This window comes from Stegodyphus dumicola, chromosome 4 (genome assembly GCF_044657685.1).
Source record: "Stegodyphus dumicola isolate Sdum_Otavi_A_Nest chromosome 4, ASM4465768v1".
Classification (NCBI taxonomy): Eukaryota; Metazoa; Arthropoda; class Arachnida; order Araneae; family Eresidae; genus Stegodyphus; species Stegodyphus dumicola.
Window position 1 is genome coordinate 89,234,656 of NC_140771.1, and position 23,865 is coordinate 89,258,520.

General features: G+C 31.4%; 1 protein-coding gene across 1 annotated transcript in view; it reads right to left on the minus strand.

Annotated features, from left to right (window-relative positions):
* Window positions 1-12,418: 12,418 nt before the first annotated feature.
* Window positions 12,419-23,865, minus strand: part of HnRNP-K (Heterogeneous nuclear ribonucleoprotein K) — a 57,709-nt gene continuing 46,262 nt past the window's right edge. Inside the window, exons 11-14 of the mRNA XM_085815200.1 lie at window positions 19,307-19,550; window positions 18,669-18,749; window positions 17,338-17,507; window positions 12,419-12,692 (exon numbers count right to left, since the gene is read on the minus strand). Of these exons, the coding sequence (XP_085671326.1) occupies window positions 12,650-12,692; window positions 17,338-17,507; window positions 18,669-18,749; window positions 19,307-19,550 (538 nt within the window). The 3' untranslated portion in view covers window positions 12,419-12,649. The remainder of the gene's footprint in view (window positions 12,693-17,337; window positions 17,508-18,668; window positions 18,750-19,306; window positions 19,551-23,865) is intronic.

Sequence of the window (23,865 nt, forward strand, 5' to 3'; positions counted from 1 at the left end):
CTATTTATTTATTAAAATTTTATATTTAATAACTAAAGTTTGCAGAATTGCTTTTAATAATTTTGAGCCTTAAATAACAACTATTAAATGACCTAACCAAGCTAATTATATAAATATGAAGGTAAAAAAGGTGTATAAATCACGTCTCGGTTTATTTATTTATTCTTACTATTATTTTTATTTATTGTTATTGCTATTTATTTTCTCTTCTGAGTATGCTTTTTATTCTGCCGAATTATTACGCAGTTCTGAAAACTTTAACATTTTAGTGAAAACACGGTAACTAAATATTTATTAATTTGTATTATCCTTTTGTGTATATTGCATCTAGTCAATACAACTGTTCTACATACAAACGCCGGTTTAGTAAAACAGTAATATTCCTTTAATTTTCAGTTGTTAGCATTATTTTACATACAGGTGTTTTGTACTGTGTTATATTCAAGCATAATATTTCAGTACCTCGTGTCCTTCATTTTAGGAAAAGATCTTGCCTTTTCCTACTGATAAATATCGACTACTGATGACGTGCTGCGAGGACGTAAACACTTTTTTCTTCTTTTCCCTTCAAGTGTTATTCTCAATTTATGCACCCTAAGGCTCCTCTAAACCAGGCTGAATCACCAACTTTTCTCTCTTGGCGAGGGAGTGAACGCGCTGCCAATTTTGGCGCGTTTATCGCACAAGCTGGCTGAATGTCTGCTGTTTTTTTTTTAAAAGATTTATTTTATAGACGCGCGGCATTCAGCGCATATAAACTTTTCGGATAGTTTATTAATTCTCGAATAGTATATAGACGTTTTCACTTAAATAAAAATTTCGCGTATATTTTGTAAACATATTCAAAATAACTTATTCTTTAGATGTTTCAGTTTCGTTAGCAGACTAAAATAAATAAGATATGAATAAAAACTTTCAATAGTGTCAAATGGGGAAATAGTTAAAGCGTAGAGTGTGCAAATAAATTTATCTTAATGACATTTTAACAAAAATTTCAATAAAAACACTGTAAATTCGTACTAAAAAAATAACTTAAGAATATATTGTCATTTAAGTCTGAGGTATATGGAAATAATTGTGCAAGATTCTGAAGAAACACTTTCTTTTAAACGTGTGAAATATTTCATAACATATATGGAAGAAGAAAGTACAGCATTCTGTGTTTTGGATGCTTTTCATCAAATGTAATATAAATACGAACTAGAAACCGTAATAAAAAGTCCTTCCTGTTCAATCAGATCACCTTTGTGTTGCATTGTATTTGTAATACTTCTAAAAATCCAATTTTTACCTAAATTAAAAAACAGTTATTCCATAAAAGATAATAACTTTGAACGTATATAGAATGAATTTTGTAATTTGAGTTATGTTACAAAATAATTCATAGTTTATATATTTTATACTAATAATTTAGATAAAACCTGTCCAATTTAAGAATGTGTGTTAACCACATTCTTAAATTGTAAAAGGACGACTTAACCACATGTAATTCATTTCAAAGCATAAAAGAAAGCTTATTTTTTATTTTACACAGCAACAGCATTTTCATGCAGTCAAGTTTTTTTAACTGCTAGTTATTATACATAATACTTAATTTTAAACCCATTTTTATTAGAAAGCATAACTAAGAAACTTCTTTTTAAAGCACCACAGTGATTGCAAAGAATGTCGTTAAATTTACAAAAGTATTGAAGATATATTGAACAGCATTATAACAAGAAAGTACTGTACAAAATATGTAAATTTAGCATAACTTATTTTTTAGTATTTGCATAGTTTCCTCCAAATGAACTTTAATGGGAAGTTATCTTGCGAAAATTTAAAAGTATTAAAATAGCCTCTATTTAAGATGTAACTGCATTTATAATTATTTTGTAATTGCGAATAGATTATATTACTGCAATTAGATTATGCACTTACAACATAATTGCATAAAGTAATGAAATTAAGAGTTCACAGATACAATGTAATATAATTACAATGCAATTACCTAAATTGTAATTATAATCACTTATTTAATACCACAATATTATTACAATCACAATGTAATTTAAATTGGGTACTATATTTGCATACCCTCCACTCAAAAGGAGGTACTGATAGCCTGGAAGTTATTATCAACAAAAAGCCTGTTCAGGACAGTTTGATGACAATTTCCACCGGGCAAAAAGTACATTCTTAAGCCCAGGCAAATCATGACAATAAAAATCATTCAGTCTTATGATTCACTATATTTTAAACCCTAAATTTGAATTCTGCACCAAATTATTTACCTATATTTTAACATACTTTATGAATTATTAGAAGCGATATGGCAAATATCTTCTAAAAATAACTGTAAAATATTTGTATCCATTAATTGATTCAGATACACACTTTTATTATTTAAGTATATCAAAATAACAGATTCATGTTCCTGAAATACAAAAATTATGGAAAAAGTTAAAGTAATATTCTTAGAAGCATATGATATTAGTCACCAGATGCAAAATTATAGTTAATTTTTTGCCCTAAATACAATTTTATTACACAGTAGTCAAATGTGTAACTTAATAACATGTTATATAAAAAATTAATGATAATAAGTTTATCAGAAATGAATTAATTCTGCATAACTTTCTGCACTTGAAAATTTTCTACACCTGAGGGGAGGGAGAGATCTAGTAAAATTAGATTTATTATAACTTCAGTTGGACCAAACACCTTCTCTCTCTATATATATGCATCACTAAAGAAATAAATAAAATTATCATGCTTAAAAAACAGATATACCATACCAGTTTTTTTTTTCCCTTTACATTGAGAAATAACAAACAGTACAACAATGAAAAATATTATCCTTGAAATGTTGTTTAAATGAAGAAACACACACCATCTTTTTATTTAAGCATTACACTTCAAAAACAGATACACATACCAATTTATTTTCACTAGCCTTTATACTGATAACATGCCATATAAAAATGAAAAGAATTATCCTTGAAATTTATATAAAATGAAGTAACACAATGGGAAAATTTATGCACACAGACACCTTTTTTCTATTGCATGTTGCCTGACATAATCCACAAGTGCCTAAAAATGTACCCAAAGAAACGCATTTCAATATTAACAAAAAATTGTTTACAGATTAAAATTCATTCATTTCATACCAGTATTATAAAGATCATGCATGAAACAAATCTGCTTTCCCATACTTTTAAGTAAAACTTTTATACTGGAAAATAGACTATATTTCTATATATTAGAAACAAGAAAATACTAATTTGAATGTTCTGCATTCATTTCTAAATCTTTACTCCATTGCCAAATTGTATAATACTGTGATTATAAATAAACTTGCACAATCCTTGCAATTATTGAAGTCAGATTATATATATTTTGTCTCACACTATTCAATTTATTCCATTGACTTCAGATGTCAATGTCAAAATTCTGGAAGTTATTTTAACCAAGAAACAGTAGTGGGCACCGTGCATAAACAACTCATCTAACTTTTTAACAATAGTGATTATAAAATAAAGAAAAAATTATATATTATTCCAACGATATTGCAACTATAGTATAATGTTACATATATCTTTAGCAAACATTCAGATTTTATCTTGACTTTCCAAATTATTATTTATTCTTTAATAAATTTCAATATGCTAATGATTTTCATGTTACATTAGTATAAATTCCACAATTAGCACAGGAAAACAAAATCCGCGCTTTATATTAGAAGAGAAATTTCTTTTCCACATTCAAAACATCTACATTGGCGATGTTTGGCGACGGGTACATTAACCCTAGACTAATTTAATTATAGCTATTATTACAGAAATTAGCAGATACTCAGGTTATTGTACACAAGAATTTCACTTTACTTGCACATTATAAACATCAGAGAAGATATAAACTCTAAATGAAGGCGTAATTAACATTATACTTACTAAGCAAAGTTCAGCGCCTGGACCAGGTTTCCAATTGTCTCTTCGGCAATTATTTACCCATATTTTTCATCATTCTTCATTTTTAAGAAATTTTACCAATGTATGACCTTTCCGTGAATGATTTCAACAATTAATAGCTGTACATCCGCCCATTTTACACAAAAAAAAAAACACAAAAAATTGTTGCACCGTAACTACACAGCCGCCATTAAATCTCCCACTTGGGAGCGCGAATGCCTGATGATTCAGCCTGGTATATAGGAGTCTTAATGCACCCTCTATTTCTTCAAATTCCAATTCGACATAGCCACGCCTTCCCGCCGTCTTGGGTTATCAACTCGAACTGCCAATGTCAACACTTTTCATTACGCCGTATCGGCGAAGAGTTTACCGCTTGAATTTCTTTAATTTTTTATTAGTTTTATATTTGCAAGCGTCTCAGGGCAATCTTCCAAAACTATGGGTAAAAGCAGCGATGTTCACACCGTCTGCATCATCATGTCACAAATACAAGTTATCCTACTTACGCCCACTCATTACTACCATTTTCTCTATTGGAAATTTTTGGTTGCCTTTTTATAAAATTTCCCTTTAAATTTTTTTCCCCTTCATAATTTACCTTGAAGTATGTTACAATTCCTTGCAGGTGCCGATGACCTGTAATAGTTCATAAGGGAATACGGCGTCTCATACACCATTTTTTTTTAATCCGTTGAAGGCGTGGCCACCTTTTAGGAAGCGGGCCTATTTATGTTTATTTTTATTTATTTATTTTTTACGTATTCCTCGTTAATGACAAATCTTCTATTTACCGCTTGTTTACTTACTTATTTCTCCTCCCTCTTACCTTACGTTTTAAAATACTTTTAATCAACATGAATTTGCTTTTAAGAGGTTTTTCTGTCTCCCATGAAGGTGCGGCTACCTTTGATGGGCGTGGCCTTCTGCCACCTTCAGGATTCTCGATATTGTTACAGCATCTGCTGATGCTCTTTCATTGATCTTACCCCGTTCCTTCATTCAAGGTACAACTAGCTGATATCATTATACTAAGAAGTTTTCTCTTTTTCCTAAAGACTTACAGGTTCTTGATTGCTGCAATACAAAGTACTGAAACAGCCTCAACGACTCAGAAACCAGTCATACTAAATTATCTTTCAAAACGACGACCGGGGATCTCAAAATGAAAAATAGTTTGTAAACGTATTTACCGCTAAGGATTTCTTTATATTAGCATGCCTTGTCTTCCGAGTGGTGCTCAAAATTATGATATATTTATACCTTATAAGTTACAAACTAAAACTCCTTTATATGTTCATTTACAAAATTATGCTAGGGTATCTATATATTCCAAACTTATGTTAATTTTGTTTACTTCACGTTACATTCCTAATCAGAGCAGTTTCCCCCCCCCCCAGTTTTTGACACATCCATCTCTCGAAGCCCATTTTTTTTTATCCTTTCCTTTCTCCTCTTACTACTATGGGCCATTAATTTTTAAATTTATTTTGTCCCAATTTTTCTTCCAGGCCTTTTGAACTCGTATAAAACAATACGAAGTTCTTTTTACTCTTCTCTGGAAACCGAAATTGCCTCCCTTTCTATATACCTTTCCTTCGCACCTAAGCTTGATTTTTTGCCCATCGGTCTAGAAAGACTTAGCGGGTGCAAAACAAGACATATGTCTATTTTGTCTGACTGTCTGTGTGACTTTGGAAAGGAGAAAAAGTACCTTATTGCGTAAAGGAGCCTGCTTTGACTGTTTACAAAAAGCGAAGCATTAATTGCGAAACTCCCCATTAAGAAAACTAAATAAGAATTCTGCTTTGGATTACATCACAATTCTTTTCCCCCACTTTGAGCACACACACACACACAAAAAAAAAAAAAAAAAAAAAAAAGAATTAATAATATGGATTCAGAGTCTACCCATCTAACTAATGAAAGCAAGGGAGAGGTTTTTTTCGAAATGTTAATTGTTTACAATGAAAATGAAAATTTAAGGCAACTGGTGAGGGCGATTATAGACACTGGAAGCCAGAAAAGTTACATTTCAAAATATGTTGCAAGAACTATGGGTTTGAATAACAGAAAAAAAGAAACGATTACTCATGGGCTTTTCAGAGGTCAAAAATTGACCTTAATTCATAATAGATATACGATAAGTTATGCAGTTTTGATGAAAATTTTAAATGTTATGAAAGTCAATGGTCAGGAGCATATTTGCTCAGGCATACCTAGAACTAATGATCTTAACATCTTACACACACACACACACAAAAAAAAAAAGAATATATTTGTAACCGATTCTGATATGAATGAGAAGCTTTGCTCTCTCGAAAAAGACGTTATGAAATTCATATCTCATTCGGCTCTGACATTTTGTGAAAATTAATAACTGGTAATGTAAAACAATTTTCTGATAGATTCAACGCAGTGGAAACGCATTTAAGATAGAAAATTTTAAGAAAATCTAAATATGAATCTAACTTTGAAGCAAAAAATTCGCTGTGCACTCTTTGCTTACGAATCTTGAAAAAAATGTCAGATTTATGGGAATTGAATACGCTAGGTATAAAAGATCCCAGTGAAAAGCGAGCAAAATTAGAACTACAGGATCTTGCTTTGGAGCATTTTGAAAACATGGTAGCTAGAAATAGAAGGTAGGTACACTGCACAAAAAAAAAAAAAAAAAAAAGGGGGGGGGGACAGTTCTACTACTGAAATTCAACTTGCGTTTTTCGTGTCTCAAAAGCGCGACTTAGGATTATTAGATTTATATATAGCGTATATTAGCGATTTATATATAAGCGAGGCGTATTAGATTTATATATAGCATTGTTCTAATACAGGTATTTTGACACAAAAATCGGACTTTTCTGAAATAACATACCAATTTCTTTCTATATTTCCATTCTACGACTAAAATTACGCTAAACTACCAAGTTTTGTAAAAATCACACAAGTAGTTTTTTAAAAAAATTAGCTTCTCAATGTTAATTAAGTATATATTAATTAATCTTTTCATTATTAAACTTTGATTCTTCCTTTCGCATTTCGAAATTCAGGTTCATTCCAAATAAAAACCACCCATATTTTTATGATTTATTTTTAAAAAGTTTTTGAAAAAAATTTTGAATCTTATAGATTATAAAATCTAAAAAATTTTTACCATCATCTTAAAATAGACGTATTTCTAAGCATACCTGCAAAAAATTATTTTTTTATTCAAAATTTTTGAAGATATACGTGATTTTATACATTGGCGAGTTTTGAATTTGGCATATTTGTTGAAAGCGATAAAACATCAACTATGGTTTTGACACTTTGATAAAATTATTTGGAAGTAAGAATGTTGTTACTTTTTCCCCGCTCATGCACAATGTAATAAGGTAGAAACGAGGTGCCTTTTTCGGGCTCCGGCGTAATGGAAGGAAAAGGAAAATTAGTTGCCATATATTAAGAAGTTCGCCAAAAGATTTATTCTTGGCGCAAACTGAAAAAATTGTGTCAAGATCAGTTTCGGAATTTCTCCATATTATTTTGCACCAAATTTTACAAAATTAGGCATAATTTGAATAGTAGAATCGAAATATGGAAAAAAAATTGGTATTTTAATTTCAGAAAAAGTCTGATACACTATGTTAGAACAATGCTATATATAAATCTAATATCCTAAGTCGCACTTTTGAGACATGAAAAACGCAATTTGAATTTTGTCAATCGGCACAGTGTACCTCCAGTTTAAGAAAGTTAAAATGGGGCTTCCCAATATCTGACAACTTTTGTTTAGAGAGATGGCCTCTGATTTGTTTCCATTATTAAGACACAATAACACGCCGAATAAATACTAACTCAGAAGTCAAACAACAAAAATCAGCGTTATATTCACAAAATTTTCACAGGACTAGTTTCGATGGTTTTACCAAACCATCATCTTCAGCTGCAAAACCGCAAATGAACAAGATAGGAAATAATGATTAGATAAGGAAGCCTGGACAAGAATAAGCAAGTGGCGCCATCTGTTGGCGAAACCAGAACTAAAACATAATTTCTCTAAAAGCGGAAGGCAAATTTGGATTGGAATTAGGATCGTTAACTAGAATAGAAAGATTTTTATGAATGTGAAATGCCTCTAGAAAATCCAGTTCTCCGATGGAAGATGTTTTTTGAATAATTTTGGCAGCAGAAAAATTGAAAGTGTGATTTTCGGACCAACAATGTTGAGCAACAGAAGACTTCTGTGTTTCCTTTTTTCTAACATATGCCTCATGTTCTTTGACGCGAAATTTTAAGGCTCTCTTAGTTTGGCCAATGTAAATTAAACCACACTGGCAAGGAATCCTATAAATACCCCTGGAATTCATATCCGGAATGGGGTCCTTGAGTATAGAAGTTGGAATTTTATTGATGGGAGAATAAACAACTCGGAAGTTAAATTTCTGCAAAATATGTGCAACTTTATAGCTAATTGATGGAAAGAAGGGAATGACAACAGAATTTTTATAATCTCCTAAAATAAGAGGTGTTGAGATGAGAATTTTTTAACTGCTTGATTAATAATGTTGGGTGAAAAGCCCCTGTCAATAGCTATTGCTTTTAAATAATTTAGTTCTTCATCAAGGGCTAGTTTGGAGGAGCAAAATTGAAGAGCATGGAAAACATAGGAATAAAATGAAGCTAACTTTTGTTTAGTCGGATGACATGATTTAAAGTGTGGTGGAAGGCAAACCGATGAAGATTTACGGTAAACTGTACTACTGAAGTTGGATGTGGTACGTGTGACCAGAATGTCGAGAAACGGAAGAGAATTGCAAGTCTCAAGTTCAAAAGTGAACTGAATAGCAGGATCAATAGAATTCATTGTTGAAAGAACTTTATTTAAATCATCTTTATTACCTTCAAACAGGGTAAAAGTATCGTCTACGTAGCGGAACCATACCGGGAAATTTAAAGTTTCAAACAATTTTGATTCATAATAATGCATGTAGATATCAGCCAGGATGGGACTGAGGGGGCTTCCCATGGCTAATCCCTCAGTTTGCTTGTAATATTTATTTTGGAAAACAAAATGTGTTTGTTTCAAACAGAGTTGAGTGAGAGAAATTAGCTCATCAATTTCGATGCAAGAGAAATGAAATTCGCGAAGTCTGGTTTCTAGACATCTTAATGCATGTTTGTTTTTTTGTTTCCATTAGTCTTGCTCTGGAATGATCTTAAATTCTGCACTCGGCGTTCTGCAGTTCCTTCGTACGCAGCTTTAACCACCGCAGTTCCAGAACTTTAGAGACAGTTTGTTGTCAATCCTATTCTGCTTCAAGGCATTAACTTGCCTGGTTTAATCGTCTAGACGAGCAGTCTTTTGATATCCTCGCTCACTGATGTGGGCAGCTGCGATAGGACGTCGGTCTCTACGGGTTGCATGCTGAGCTGCCTTGAATTTCATGGCATACACTAAAGCACTTATTAGATCTTTGATGTCTGCTATTCTCAGGGAATTCTGTATGCCACTGATGAAGTGGAGGGACCGGGTTTTCCTTGTTTCTAATGGGCAATTCTTTAAAGCATGATGCAACAGCCTTTCAACATATGTGTGTTTCCATGTGCTTCTGTTAGCTAGATTTTAACTGAAGGCCCAACATGCCAGACAGAACTTTAAAGTGTAGCATCTGTTTGTGGATAAAGTTGGGAGGATAATCCATAGCATCCACTCTCAGAGAAGTGGGATGGTGGCAGGCTTGAGAATTCCATTTATTTGCCTCCATTACTATAGAAAACTGAGTCTTTTACACTCGTCAAGAGATCTTCAGAGCATATGTGGATAACTTTAGGTCGGGACGAGAAGATGTGGTTAGGAATTTAAAAGCGTCAGGATTGCTTCCGCCTGTAATTATAAAAGCTATTAGCCGAAACCCTGTAATCAATTTTTTGTTCAACAGCAGAAACTGTTTCTTCTGTTTGTTGTTTGACAGCTGAAACACTTTGATTTGCTGTTTGACAGCAGAAACTCTCTTCAATTTATTATTCAGCAGCAAAACCTCTATTCAATTTCTCCAACTTTCTTTTCAACAGTGTATATTCTATCTTCTTTAGTTTCAATTTTTTTTTTCTGGTTTGGCAGTCATTTCTTGAGAGCGGTTGAAGGTAGGTACTCTACATTAAAACAGGAGGTGAAACAGCTAAATCGCACTGTCATCTGCAAGGTGCTCAAGGTTGTTGACAATGATTGGCATAAACTTGTGCTTCTCACAACAAGAAATTTCTTGGGCTGACTATAAGTAAAACAAGTAAGCATTAGTAACAACAAAGCTTTTCCCAAACTAACAGTGCCTGTGCAGTTATAGCTAAAATAATAACTGATAAACTGGTAACTCACCTCAAGTTTATTTCCCAGCAGAACAAGATAATTGAGTAATGTAAACATGAGGCAGCTTTTGTTTTTCTTGTGTTTGCACCAACATTTCATCGTCCTGTCTATTTTAATTGAAAGCATTCTCTGTTTATTTTTGATTATTGCTTAGAAACTATTGAATGCTATTATGATTAATGATTAAAGGTATTCCACACAATCTTTCCAGATTTATGAAAAACTCATGCCAAGATAAATCCAAAAGAAATTTAAAAGGACATATCATAGAACTGCTACCTTGTTTCCCTTGAAGAAACTTAAAAATAAATATTTGCTTTGTTGCAAAAACAAGGTATCTCCTGTATTCTATGCTACTTAAAAGCAAAATTTTCCAATTTACACAAAAAAGATGCCTGATGATAAGTATGATATGTATTAACTCGTGGTTGAGATTCAATACAATAGAGGCAAGAGTTTGTTCACTGTTGTTTTTAAACTAAAACATCAAAATTCCTTATCTCTACTATAAATAGCTAATCTATATGTAGGTTCCTTGCACTGCAGAAAAATGGCAGCATATAAAAGACCAAATTTTGCACACACACACACTTCTGAATATGTGCACCTCAAAGTCCAAATTTTAAATTACCAATTTTTCATTTATTTCATATTTTGTGTGAATTAATTTTATATTTTGTATGACCTTTTTAAGTCCAGTGGTTTAAAAATTTCCTGTTGCCATTCTGCAAAGCATACATATTGCTACAAATTTTTGTATATACGTTAAATAATTTCAAATGGCTTGTGAGATATAATCAAGTTAGCAGTAATATAAGATTAAGCCTGAGAGACTTCTCAGCAGCTGAGGGAAAGCTGTATAATACTGGAAAGTATCAATTCATTTCAGTTGTTAGTTCAGAGCACTGAGATAATCTCTTTAGATATACTTTGCATTGCACCATGCTTACCTTAGTAGTTTATGTGCAACTACTGAGTGTGCTCTACAATATTGAAATGAGATGTACGAGTACTTTTGTATTAAGTTCCAAGTAGTACGTGTAAAGTATCTCTTTGGAAAACAAATTTTATAAAGCTATCATCGATTCTTTGTACATTCAATCCATTACGAACCCTAAAATATTTATATTTAAAATTTAACTACAAAATATGACAATTTTTATCAATAAACTCAGCTATTTAAAAGCAATGCGTAGCAATTGCTAGAAATAAGATACCTTCCACGTGCTGCCATTTAGTAAAGCATGTGATATTTTACAAGTCTTGAGGATATTTTAATTACTTATTGAACTTTTTTTCTACTACTAAATCTGACTGATTTAAGGAAAACCACATTTCATGAAGTTGCTCTTTAAAATAATTACATATTATTTGCAGCTTAGTTAAAAAAGGAAAACTGGCTTGTGTTTAGGTTATGCATGGTTTAAAAAAAAAGGAGGGGGGGGGAAACCCCATGCAACTAACCAGTCTCACTTACCAATATCCTTCCAAATTAAATACTCTGAGCAAACAGTGTATATTATTACTTAATACAGGTAATGTCTCACTAAGTAACACGTCATTTAAATTTTGCCATATTTACTAAACTATGAAGGTAAATGTAGCACTTGATATTACCTACTGGTCTAGGATAGTTAATACAAGGAAACTACTGTATTATTAATTCTGCAAACTATTAATTATAAATTTGTGTATTTTTTATTTAAATGAATAGAATTTTTATATAATCATCTGATCAAAAATGTAAGAAATAACAATTATTAGCTATCTCAAGTTCAGCTTTTAAATGAAGACTCTGTTATTAAAGCATTAACAAATTCATATAATTTTTTTTCTACACTACTAAACAAGCTTTAACACATTCAGGGACAGCTCTGTCAACATGCCAAAGAATTACGAACAATGTCTGAAATATACGCAATGATCTATCAAAATAAAAACCACACAAAGCTGTAAAATATGCTTTAGTTCTTCACAAGTGAACTTCTAAGAAAGAAGCATCAACTTTTTCAAAGCAATTATTAAAAATATTAAGCAAATTTTTTATTTCTTACAAAATTGTATTCCATTCATATTCTATAACAATTTCAAAATGATAAAATTCAAAATCAATAAAAACAGTTTTTAAAAACGATTTTATTTCAAGTTTTTGAAATACAATGATGCCAAACCATTATTTATTGTACCAGTTAAAGTGTACATGTCTATCTATCTAAACAGATTTTGAACAATGTACAGATGAATTATTTTCATTCATTATAATGCTAACATAAATGATGATGTAAAAATGTAGAATAATGTTTCTTTAAATAGTCTAGCGTGCAAAAACTAAATTTCTGCAGTTGTTTCAATAACGTCGACCACCACCACCACCTTGGTTGTCACGCACACTGAAAAAATAATACTAATTATTTACACAGTTGAAGACCTTCAATACACAAAGCAATTTTACAAAATATCTATTACGAAGCTCTAAAGAATCTAATAAGACGATTTTGTCCCCCACTGTCAGAAGATAGAGATTTCTTGTTACTCAAATACAGAACAACAAAATCACTAGTCTTCCAGACAGGGAAGTCGACATAAGGTAGTTCATTTTTTACAGCTTATTAAAAAGTTATTAAAGTTGAAATACAATGCTGATAACACTGAACTTCATAACACCTAAAACATTCTCTGTAACAAATATATCATCAGAGAAAGGTTTTTAGTTTGATAACACACAACATTAAAAAATTTAATTATGAAAAATGCACTGATGCATTTTATATGTAAGTGCTTAGAAGTTACACACGTTTATGAATTACATTACTTGTAAAGAAACCGGTCACTGCAGGCACACTATATGCCTGTTTATAATAAATTTGTAGGGTGGTAGAATTTTATTACATCAGTTAACTTGCTGTAAACAATATATTAAAAAACAAAGTGAATAAATATTATAAAACATAATTCATATTTTTTCAGAAATCTTTCACATAAAATGAACCTTGCTTATATTTTGATCACAAGCTACAAATAAATGGTCAATACTCTCTATCATCTCATTTCGAGCATATGGACTTTGAAAAACACATTTATAACTTAATATCAAAACAAAAGTTTATTTACCTCTTCGCTCCCAGAGAGATACGCTGAAATTGAATGTTTCAAATTTTAAAATGCCCATAAATCATGCCAGAATGCTGCAAAACTTTACCGAACAGACTATCTTAAGCATTAGCCTTGTTGCTACAAACATTATTTTATTCTACAAATGTAAAATGCAATGAAGTGTAATCAGAATTTAGAAGCTTTCAGGTGGTACAAGTGGCTTCAAACTTTAAGGCTCGTTTCCACTACTGCGAATGAATGCGTTGCGTCAATTGAAGACAAGCCTACGGCATCCGTACAAGCGTTTCCACTGCCGCGTATCTGTAGAATATTTAAATTTTCCGCCGCTAGGTGTCACTGTAATATTTTGGCGCCAAACAAGCAGTTCGCGAGTTATGACGCTGAACATCTGAATTTTTTACGCTTAAGCGAGTATTGTTTGTTTTGGATTTGATATGGATCCTGACGTAAAATGCAGAAACGTTTTGTTTACTAAATTCCATGTTATTGGAAATTTTTATTTCTGCTTATGAACGGCGAAAGTAAAGTACACTAGCAATTTTTAGATAAGTAAGGTTATAATGCATATTATGAACATCACTAATTCCATAAAAGCTGAAGTAAATAAAAAAAATTTTTTTGCATTACTAGAAGCCTTAAATATTAATGAAATAATATATATATTATTAAAACTAAAATATAGTGTTAGTGAAAAAATAAACAAATTAATAAATAAAATAAAAAAGTTAAGGGAATTAAAAAATGGTTCGTGCTTTAACATTAATACTGTCTCATGTTAATTGGTAATGAACGTTTAGAGCCGTAAACATCCCAAAGTCTGAGCACATGTATGTACATTCACATAAAAGTGAAATGAAAATATATATATATATGTACAGGGTTTCAAAATAATAAATACTAAAGTTAAATAATTCTCTTGCGCCATTGTTGCAAGGAATGAAATTTGAATTTAACAAACATTCTCTATTCGTAAAAAGCAAATTTAAAGTTAATTAAATTTAAATGACATTTAATGCAAACAAATAAATGATTAATTATTGCTGCAAAAATCTACAATATCATTTAAATTCCGAGAGCATATGTAAATCAAGTGCAAGTATCAAAATCCATGAATAAATATGTAATTCTAAAAATTTATTAATCCTAAAAAACTTATAAAAATGCATAAGTGAATTACAAGGATAAATCCTAAAAAAATGCATAAGTGAATTACTAGAATAAATCTTAAAAAAATTTTAAAAATGCATATTCATGGATTTTGATGCTTGCACTTGATTTACATATGCTCTCAGAATTTAAATGATATTGTAGATTAGTTCGCCGCAGTTTGCATTAAATTTCATTTAAATTTAATTAACTTTAACAAACATTCTCTATTCGTAAAAAGCAAATTTAAATTCAAATATATATATATATATATATACAGGGTATGCTTTAAATTCATATTATATAATTTTGAAAATTTTTTTCGAGGAAAATTTAAATCTAGTAGATTTTTTACAGAAAAACATTATCTTTTAAAGTGGCGTTCTGATTGAAGTTAAACGGGCTGCTAAAAATATATTTCATATGCTTACAAATATATGTTAGCCAAAAAGATATATTTAAAAATATAGAAATACAAATTCAACATACTCTTTAATGCAGTGGATCATTTAAAAGGCTATCAAATTTAATTTATAATTAACGTTTTTACCTTTTTCAAAAGAAAAAAATAACAAATCTTTTAATCACATCTAATTTGCTATAGCAGTTTGATATAGTCAGACATTCATTTTCATTAAAGGTAAATGAGTATGCAGAACTGTGAAATAATTGTCAAGACAAATTTTGCTATTTCCTCCCCCCCGGGGGTCGACGTAGAGAACTCTGCGAAGCTACTGGTTAGGATCTGTACCTAGGCAGTCTCGGCCACGGGGGTATAAAATTTATGAATTTCGTGGTTCTGAAGGCTCTGGGAAAGGTCACTTATTGGCCGGCCCCGGAGTCTGGCACGTCCTAGCGCGGCGTGGTTCTAGTAACCCGGGGGTCTCCCCCGGGGTAGCTGGGTAATGTCCCGCTGCGACGGGCTCGCCCAAGCGACTGGTAGGAGCATTAGACGACCAGTGCTGCCTCGGGTGCGTCCCAGGTGGTGCGCTGCTCTCCTGGAGGGTAATAGTGGAGGTTGAACCACCATGACGTGCCCAAAGGGGGAGTGGACCCGGAATGAGATTGAGTTCTCGATACGGGGCATGCCTTAAATTTCTTCTTCTTCTTTGCTATTTCATGGAATTATAATTTTTGCCGTTATTTTCTTGAACACCTGATTCTATCTGCAAATAAGTACTGAAGTTGCAGTTATCTTATTTTTCTTATCTTTTTTCAACTAAATTCCGCTGATTGCTTACTTTTTCAGCACGCAGATTTCTCGCTCTAATGTTAATTCAGAAATAAGTATTTTTTAGCTAAACATTCTTCCCCTAAATGAGTGTTCATCGCTACTTCTGCCGCCATTAATTTTTGGTGACTACACCTGTTTGCTCCTTTTTTACCACGTGACCCCACACATCTGCAGACATACGGATAGAAGTTGAACATTGTTGAACTCTATCCGTACATCATCCGTCACCGCACATCGACCGGATTGCAGATGTCAATCAAAGTGAATTCGCTCGCTCATTGGAGAAACGCATAAGCAGCAGCGGAAACGCGGCTTTATAGTAAACATGGCAATATAATAGACACATATAATCAAGATATTTTAATTATTAAACTTTTTACTCCACTATTGTATAGAAATGATTTAAATATGTAAATACAAATCATTACTTCTAATTTTACACAATAACTTATTTGGATTCTTATTTTAAGTATTAGGATTTCTTGTATATATTACAAGACATAACATTTAAATAACAAAGATTCAAAACATTCCAATAAGAAGATTTTTACAGGAACTGTTTTTATTGTTTGTTGTCAAAGAGATTTACATTTTTGTAAGCTATGTTATATACTTAAAAAGCATTTCTGTAACTAGAATTATGCAGATCAGAACTGAAAATTTAATTTTGATGCACAAAAATGAAGAACTTACAAATATAATAAATAAATAAATAAATAAAGAATCAGTAAAAATATCAATAAGCAAATAAATAAGATAAAATTACACCATTCATCTAAATATGAAAATTCATTACTAATCAAAGAATAGTAGGAACTGTATAAAAGTACTACACTGGTTTCAAAGAAAAGGCATGGAAAATATATATGGTGAAATATATAAAATTTATACTTGCACAAAACACAGTAGAACAAAAAGCAGAAGACAAGAAAAATGAGAAATAGTTTGAAAAATTAATAAAGTAAAATTTACTGAGAAAACTAACACGTATCTGAATAGTTCGATACAGCTGGACAAGGAGAAACACTTAAGCATTAAAAATGGAAAATCAGTTAAACAAAATTAATTTTAAGATATTTATAGATTTTTTTTGGGGAGGGGGGGGCTTTTGCACAAACGTTATTCAGAAAATGTGCTTTATTTATAATAGCTATCATCTTGTCTAAAAATTGTCAAAAAGAATGGCAAACATATTTCCAAACATGACAGTGGAACATAGTTTCATTTTAATGTTTTCTTCAGTTTTTTTTATCTATATTATTGTGTGTTAAAAAATTATCAAACTTTTTAAACAAATTGGTCAAAAATCAACATATTTGGCAATGCATAAGTTAAAATTCATATTGCAAACACAAAATAGCTTTTAATGTAAAAAATGAGCACAAATTAAAAGGAGAATCGCAATGTCAGCTGGCAATTAAAACCACAGGTACAGCAACAAATAATGAATCTGGTGTAGAATTTGATTCTTTAATGATACAAAAATTCTTTAATGATAGTTATATTAATACAAAAATATTTTTATTCAAAAAATTACAAACCTTTGTTGCATCAAGAACTGTGCCAGCTGTGCTTGGTTAAGAGCACCAGTAATAGTTATAATACGATCATTTGTACCTTGTGTAGCTTCCTCTATGTTTATTGTAGCATTTGAATCACGTCTTATTTTACGTATGCGTTGACCACCTTTACCAATTATTGCACCAGCAACCTTAAAGGCAAACATAATAAAATATAGAAATCAGCTACCCTAAAATTTGGTGGCTAGCAAAATTTAGTTTGGTACTATTCGGTTTTTAGGGCCATAAAAAATCGCCAAACTATTGTTGATGCTAGTGCTGCCAAGAATAACTGCGGAAACCCTAATGCAAGAAAGGAAGTATAATAGTAAATAACTATCTAAGATTGATGTTTTAATTTAGATGAAAGGTTAATTTCATATAATACTTTATTATTATAATTTATATGAAAAAGGCTAAACATGACTGAATTGAAGCATAAGAGTAAATAACTATTTCAGATAATTATTATAATTTATATAAAAATTGCTAAACATAACTGAATGGATGACTGCATCTCTATTTCGCTACCGACTTATCGCTAAAGCATAATTTCATCTCGCTGGTTGTTCAAACGTAATTTTCTATAATGAATGATGCTTTTTCTTTGAAAATATTCAGAATCGGAATTCAGAAGTGCAGACTCGCTCCCTTATTTGTTTGCCGCTTTTTACAAGGGTAAAAACAATTGGATTTTTGTCAATTTTATTTTACTTTTTAAATGAAAATAGGTTGATGTGTACATAGATAAAGTCAAGGGGTGCACAGTGCCATTTTTGTGCAATTCTGGGATTTTTTTAAGTGAAAATAGGTCGATGTGCACATGGATACCGAGTATGTGCAATTCTTAAAAACGCCTCAAGCAGTGAGTGATTCTGCACTTTACCCCAAATTATATTGTTGACTTTTGATCATGGGTAATTCCCAAATTGTTAAATCCACAGGATATCAAAAAAAGAATTTAAAAATTAAACTAGTATTTCAATGGCGTATTAAGAAATATAGAACTATATAAACTTACACATTCTAGCATGTTTGCTGGATTTGGCGCATTTGCGCATACATTTTCGCTGCAATTTTTTTACGATCCTCAAAACGGAATAGTACCTTAGTTTTAAATAAAAAAGCTGTGATTTTCAAAATACTAATAAAATTCTTATTAAAAAAATTCATTTATGCTAATTAAGTCCAGCAGAATAATCTTTTTTCTTGAATTTTAGCAATGATCAAACTATGCACATACATAAGGAACATACAAAATAATTAATATGGAATTGCAATAAGATGTGAAAGATTTCAAATAAATAACTTACATCATTTGGTATCTTCATTACAATTGTGTATGACCCATTGGGATTCGGGGAAGGTTTGGACATAAAAAGTTCACCTGTGTTCTGAGTATTAAAGATATTATTATAAGTGATATAAAAAAATAAATTATATTCAATACAATATATATCATGAAAATAAACTATATTCTCAGATCAGAAGCTTCACTAAGCAACAAATGTGCCCCCTCCCCAAACCTGCCTATCTGTCAGAACCATATTCATAATTTTCATGTGATGAAGGTGTTTAAATATATTATGTGTTTATAAATTATTTTCTATAATGCCTGCTGCACTTTACCAAACAGTGAAATGGAAACATCACAATTTATTTACTGCTACTCTTCTAACATCTGCTTTAAATCTGTATACAGCTAAGCACTATCTGCCAGAAATTATAAAGTATGTCAGATAAATCACCACCACAATTACTTCTGCAACAACCAAAGTAACCATTGCAACCCCGCCCCCCTCAAAAAAAAAAAAAAAAAAAAAAAAAAAAAAAAATTCACTGCAAAATTTAGCTTTGCACTTACTGAAGCTCCTGGCATTAGATAAGACATGAGTATTTTCATTTTTAGCAATATGATGCTAAAGAAAAGTTCAAAGTAAATTAAACTTACAGGTACTGGTGGAACATATCCTTGTCCTTTCATTGGTCTCACAGGGCCTCCCATAAACCGAGAAGAAATGCCAGGACCATTGATACCTGGACCTCCAGCTCCACCTTGAAACCCGCCCATGCCTGTATTCATCATGGGAGCCCGGGGCCCACCCATACCAGGTCCCATAGGTTTGTCCACTGATCCTTGCGGCAGAAAATTACCTGCACCTGAACCATTCATTGATCCCATCATTCGATTACCACTGAAATAAAAGGAGAAAAAAAAAAAAAAAAAGCAAATTACATAAGAATCTTACTTATGATATGAAGTTTTATAACAAATACAAAAAATATAGATTGAAGATTAAATTATACACAACTGACCCCAATCCTAATCTGTTCTTTTAAATTCATGACTTATTTAATTCAGGGTTCATTTCTGCACACAGAAATTAAGGACCATTAATGAAAAAAATTAAGGACCATTAATGAAAAAAATTAAGGACCTATGAGCAAATGGGAACTGAATAAATTCAATTAAAATTATTATTCTATGCCTGAATTTCACTTTTGTAATACCATCCTAAAAATAAATAGATCCCTAAGTAGTATGCATTATTACTAAACATGAACTAACATAATTATTAATAAGTTTGAGAATAAAATAAACTTCATGCAGTTTATCAAGTAGCATTAAATATTTTACACTTACAATAGTTGGACATATTTAAAAGAAGATAAGAGACATTTACTTTTCACTAATAGTTAGCTTTATGCTGTGTGTGTTTGGTCACATACTTGGTCAGTCTAGAGGTTTAGCAAATAATAGGGAGATTTTATGTCAAACGGCATAGGTTAAAATGAGAAGTGAGATCGAAATCAGCATGATTCATAACAAAAGACTGAATGTTGTCCCTCTGCTGCTTGTCTATAGAGAGACCTGCTGATTGGAAAAGGCCTGATGTAGGCACGGTTGGCAAGTGTTGAAAGTTAGTCAAGCTCTGCTTAATGCAGTTAATGTCATAGCTTTGTGTAGAGTTCCAGGGGTTGTAACCCAGTTAATATACTTTAAGGTTTCAATAAGCCATTAAAGTGCCAGAGGTGATAAGTTGTTTTATATATAAGTCTCAGTAGATACAAAGAATAAGTTTTACGTGATGGTGTTGATGGTTACTTGATGGGAGTTGGATGATGTAATCTGAGACAATTACATGGGAAAAAATGCTTACTATGAAAAAATTAAAAAGAAGACATTTTAATTAATTATACAGCTAATTTTGCTTTTACTAAGAGCTGTTTCTTAAATTATGCTTTATAGCTATATACCTTGTTTATTTTTCAGATTTAAAATATTGTATAAGTTGCCAAAATGAAACTTTATAATATGACAGCAAAGTTTTATTTTAATGTTATTTTTTAAATATAATACTAATATATTACCATTATTTTAATGAAATTTATCAATGTTATGATGTTTTAAAAAAATCGCCGAAAAATTCTCAGATCTCGGAATTTAAAATTTTCTATAGAAACTGATCTTACCAAAATGTTGACAAGTTGTCAAATTTAGAACCATTTAATAAAAGAATTCACAACCCCAAAAGCGAAAAGTTGTTTAAGAGCTCTTTATAAGAAAAATGAATTTCGAAATGTTTCACTTCTTGCTTAGAAACTCGAGTATCCCATCATTTATATTAGAAATAGAAACAAATTATAACCCATGAACCCATTCAAAAGATAACCACATACGTCAGTGAATTGTCAAAAATATTCCTCCAAAATGCTAATTCACACACAATGGCAGTCGTAAAAACAGAGAGAAATTTCAGATTATTAAAATTAAGGACCTTCTACTGATTTGGGCCAAAATTAAGGACTTTTAAGGACTCTTAAGGACCGTACAAACCCTGTTAATTCCCCTTCCTTTCCTATCTGGCACAGTTGACCTATTCTCCCTATCTGAAACTATTAACCAAAGAAAAATCTTAACAGTAGAAGTAATATTTACATAAAATTTACACAAATTAACATAATAAGAAATTTTTTATTACTTCATGTATAAAAAATAATGATTTATAATGCGTCCTATGCACAATGCTTAATCTAAATGCAGGAAGTCATATTACTCCCTATCAAATGAGATAAACTTTTAGGCAAATACAAATATACAAGTTATTACATTAAAAATGGCAATCCATTAAAAAAAGTCAATTATTGCTCTCTCCCCCTCAAAATTTCCAATTTTAACATAATTCTGAAATAAGATTCTTACTTCCAAAGTAATTAATATATATATAATTACAAAACAATTTTTTAAAAAAATGTTAAAACCAAAACTTCTCAAACAAGCAATACCCCAATTAAAAAAAAAAAAAAAAAAAAAAAAAAAAAACAATGAAATTTAAAGAAAAACGAACAATATAGAAGAGGAATTCAATCAACCTAAATGCTACTTCTTCAGGAGGGGAAACACTAAAATCAATTGAAATCTCTCTTCCACAAAAATCCTTGCTTTTCTGTATTCAGAATTAGCCAGCGAACCATTTTAATGTATTTTAATTATAATAGTTCTCCCGAAAATTCTGACCCCTCCCCAAAGCAAGGAAAAAACAAAAAGTTTGAATTAGAATCTTGTACATAAAGAGAATTCTATTTAAAAAATTTAAGTGAAAAAAGTGAAATAATAAAATACTAAAATATTTCAGTGATAAATTCAAACCAAAATTTAATTAAATAAAATTAATTTTAAATAAATATTACAAAATCCAAAGATTTTAAAACGTAAGTGAAATTATAAAACTTTACAGAAAAGACTTAACTCACAAGAAGTAATTAACAATTTCGAGCACTTAGAACAAAATCGAATATGAACTCTTAGTTTAAAGGTAAAATTTTGATTTGAATTTTTCACTTAAGTATTTGTGTTTTCAATTCTTTGAACATAATTCTCTTTATTCAAGATTTTAATTTGAATGTACTGTTTTTACCTTGCTTCCAGGAGGGTCAGAATTTTTGGGTGAACTATTATAATTAAAGTACATTGAAATGGTTCACTGGCCGACTCTGAATACAGAAGAACAAGGATTTTTGTGGAAAAGAGATTTCAATGTTCCTCCTCCTGACGAAGTGACATTGAGATTGACTGAATTCCTCTTCTAGTGTGTTTTGTTTTTTCTTTAAATTTCATTGATCTTTTGAAATGAGGTATTGCTTGTTTGAAGAGTTTTGGTTTTAACACTTTTTAAATTCTTTATTGCATTTATAGGATTATTTAAGATTTATTACTTATGAATTTCAATTTTTTATCTCTGAAGAATTTGGTTCTGGATTTCTTTACTGATAATTACACACAAATTAAATATTGCTCTCTTCAATTTGCCTATGGCCTTTAAGTTTTCAAGATAAATTATTTCGGACTTTGGAAGTTTTTAATTTTACGAGACAATTCTTTTTTTTTAACCAATTGTATTTATTTTTTAAAAAGAGTATAAACATTCTCATAAATGTAAGCATACAAACTAGCGGAACACAGAAAAAATTTTAAAAAATCAAAACGTGAATATTTATGTCACTTAAACACTGTAATATGAAGCATATGTTGCTGACTAATGGTTATGAAAATGAAGGGCTGGTTGGAACTTCTGGATACGACACAGTCTTTTGTAAAAAATTGAATCACCAAGGACTTTTGCGATCATGACAAAATTAAGTATGCAAAAACATCTTGATTGAACATGCAAATGATCAAAGCTTCAAGGCAAATGAACAGGAACTGTGATCATAGAGCGCAATTCGCAAAGTATAAAACCAGTAACAGAGGCGGAAAATTTATCTTTTTTTTTGTTGATGCCATTGTTATTCTGTAAAGAAGCAACTAAAGATGATATTATGACGATATTGAAGACCTTACAGACAACTAAACAACTTCAAACGTAATCGCATTGTAGGGTTGCATGAAGATGGGTGGTCATACCGAGCAAGAGACCGCTACCTGCAGCCTACAGACTCTGCTGTGCAAAGATGTTGGTAGCAATGGTTGCTACAAGGAAATTGCCAACTAAATGAAGGCCAAAGAGCACAAATGCAAGGCAAGATAGAATGACTGTTCAACAGGCCCGAACCGCCCCAGCGATATCATTGTCGACTATTCAACGCACTACAGCCATGTTAACTCCCGTGGTACTGTCCACCATCTCATGGCGCTTGTCTGGCTTATCTTGGCGGGGTTATGCTCACAGAGGACTTTAAGATGTTTGCCTTTGACCCCACAGCATCAGCGGAGCCGTCTGGAGTGGTGTCACAGCATGATCATCATGGCTGCCCTCAGACTGGCATCGTATAGTGTTCAGCGATGAATCTCGCTTCACTCTTCAAGCAGATGACCACTGTGTTTGTGTCTGGACAGGACGGTGCCAGCAGTCCCAAACAACCTTTGTTTTACAAAGGCATACAGTCATAACCCCTGGTGTGATGGTGTGCAGCACTATTTCTTTTGAAAGCGGGTCATTTTTAGACATCCTCCGTACATCTTTAACAACTCAACAAATATATTGATACCATCCTGTGGCCAGTTGCATT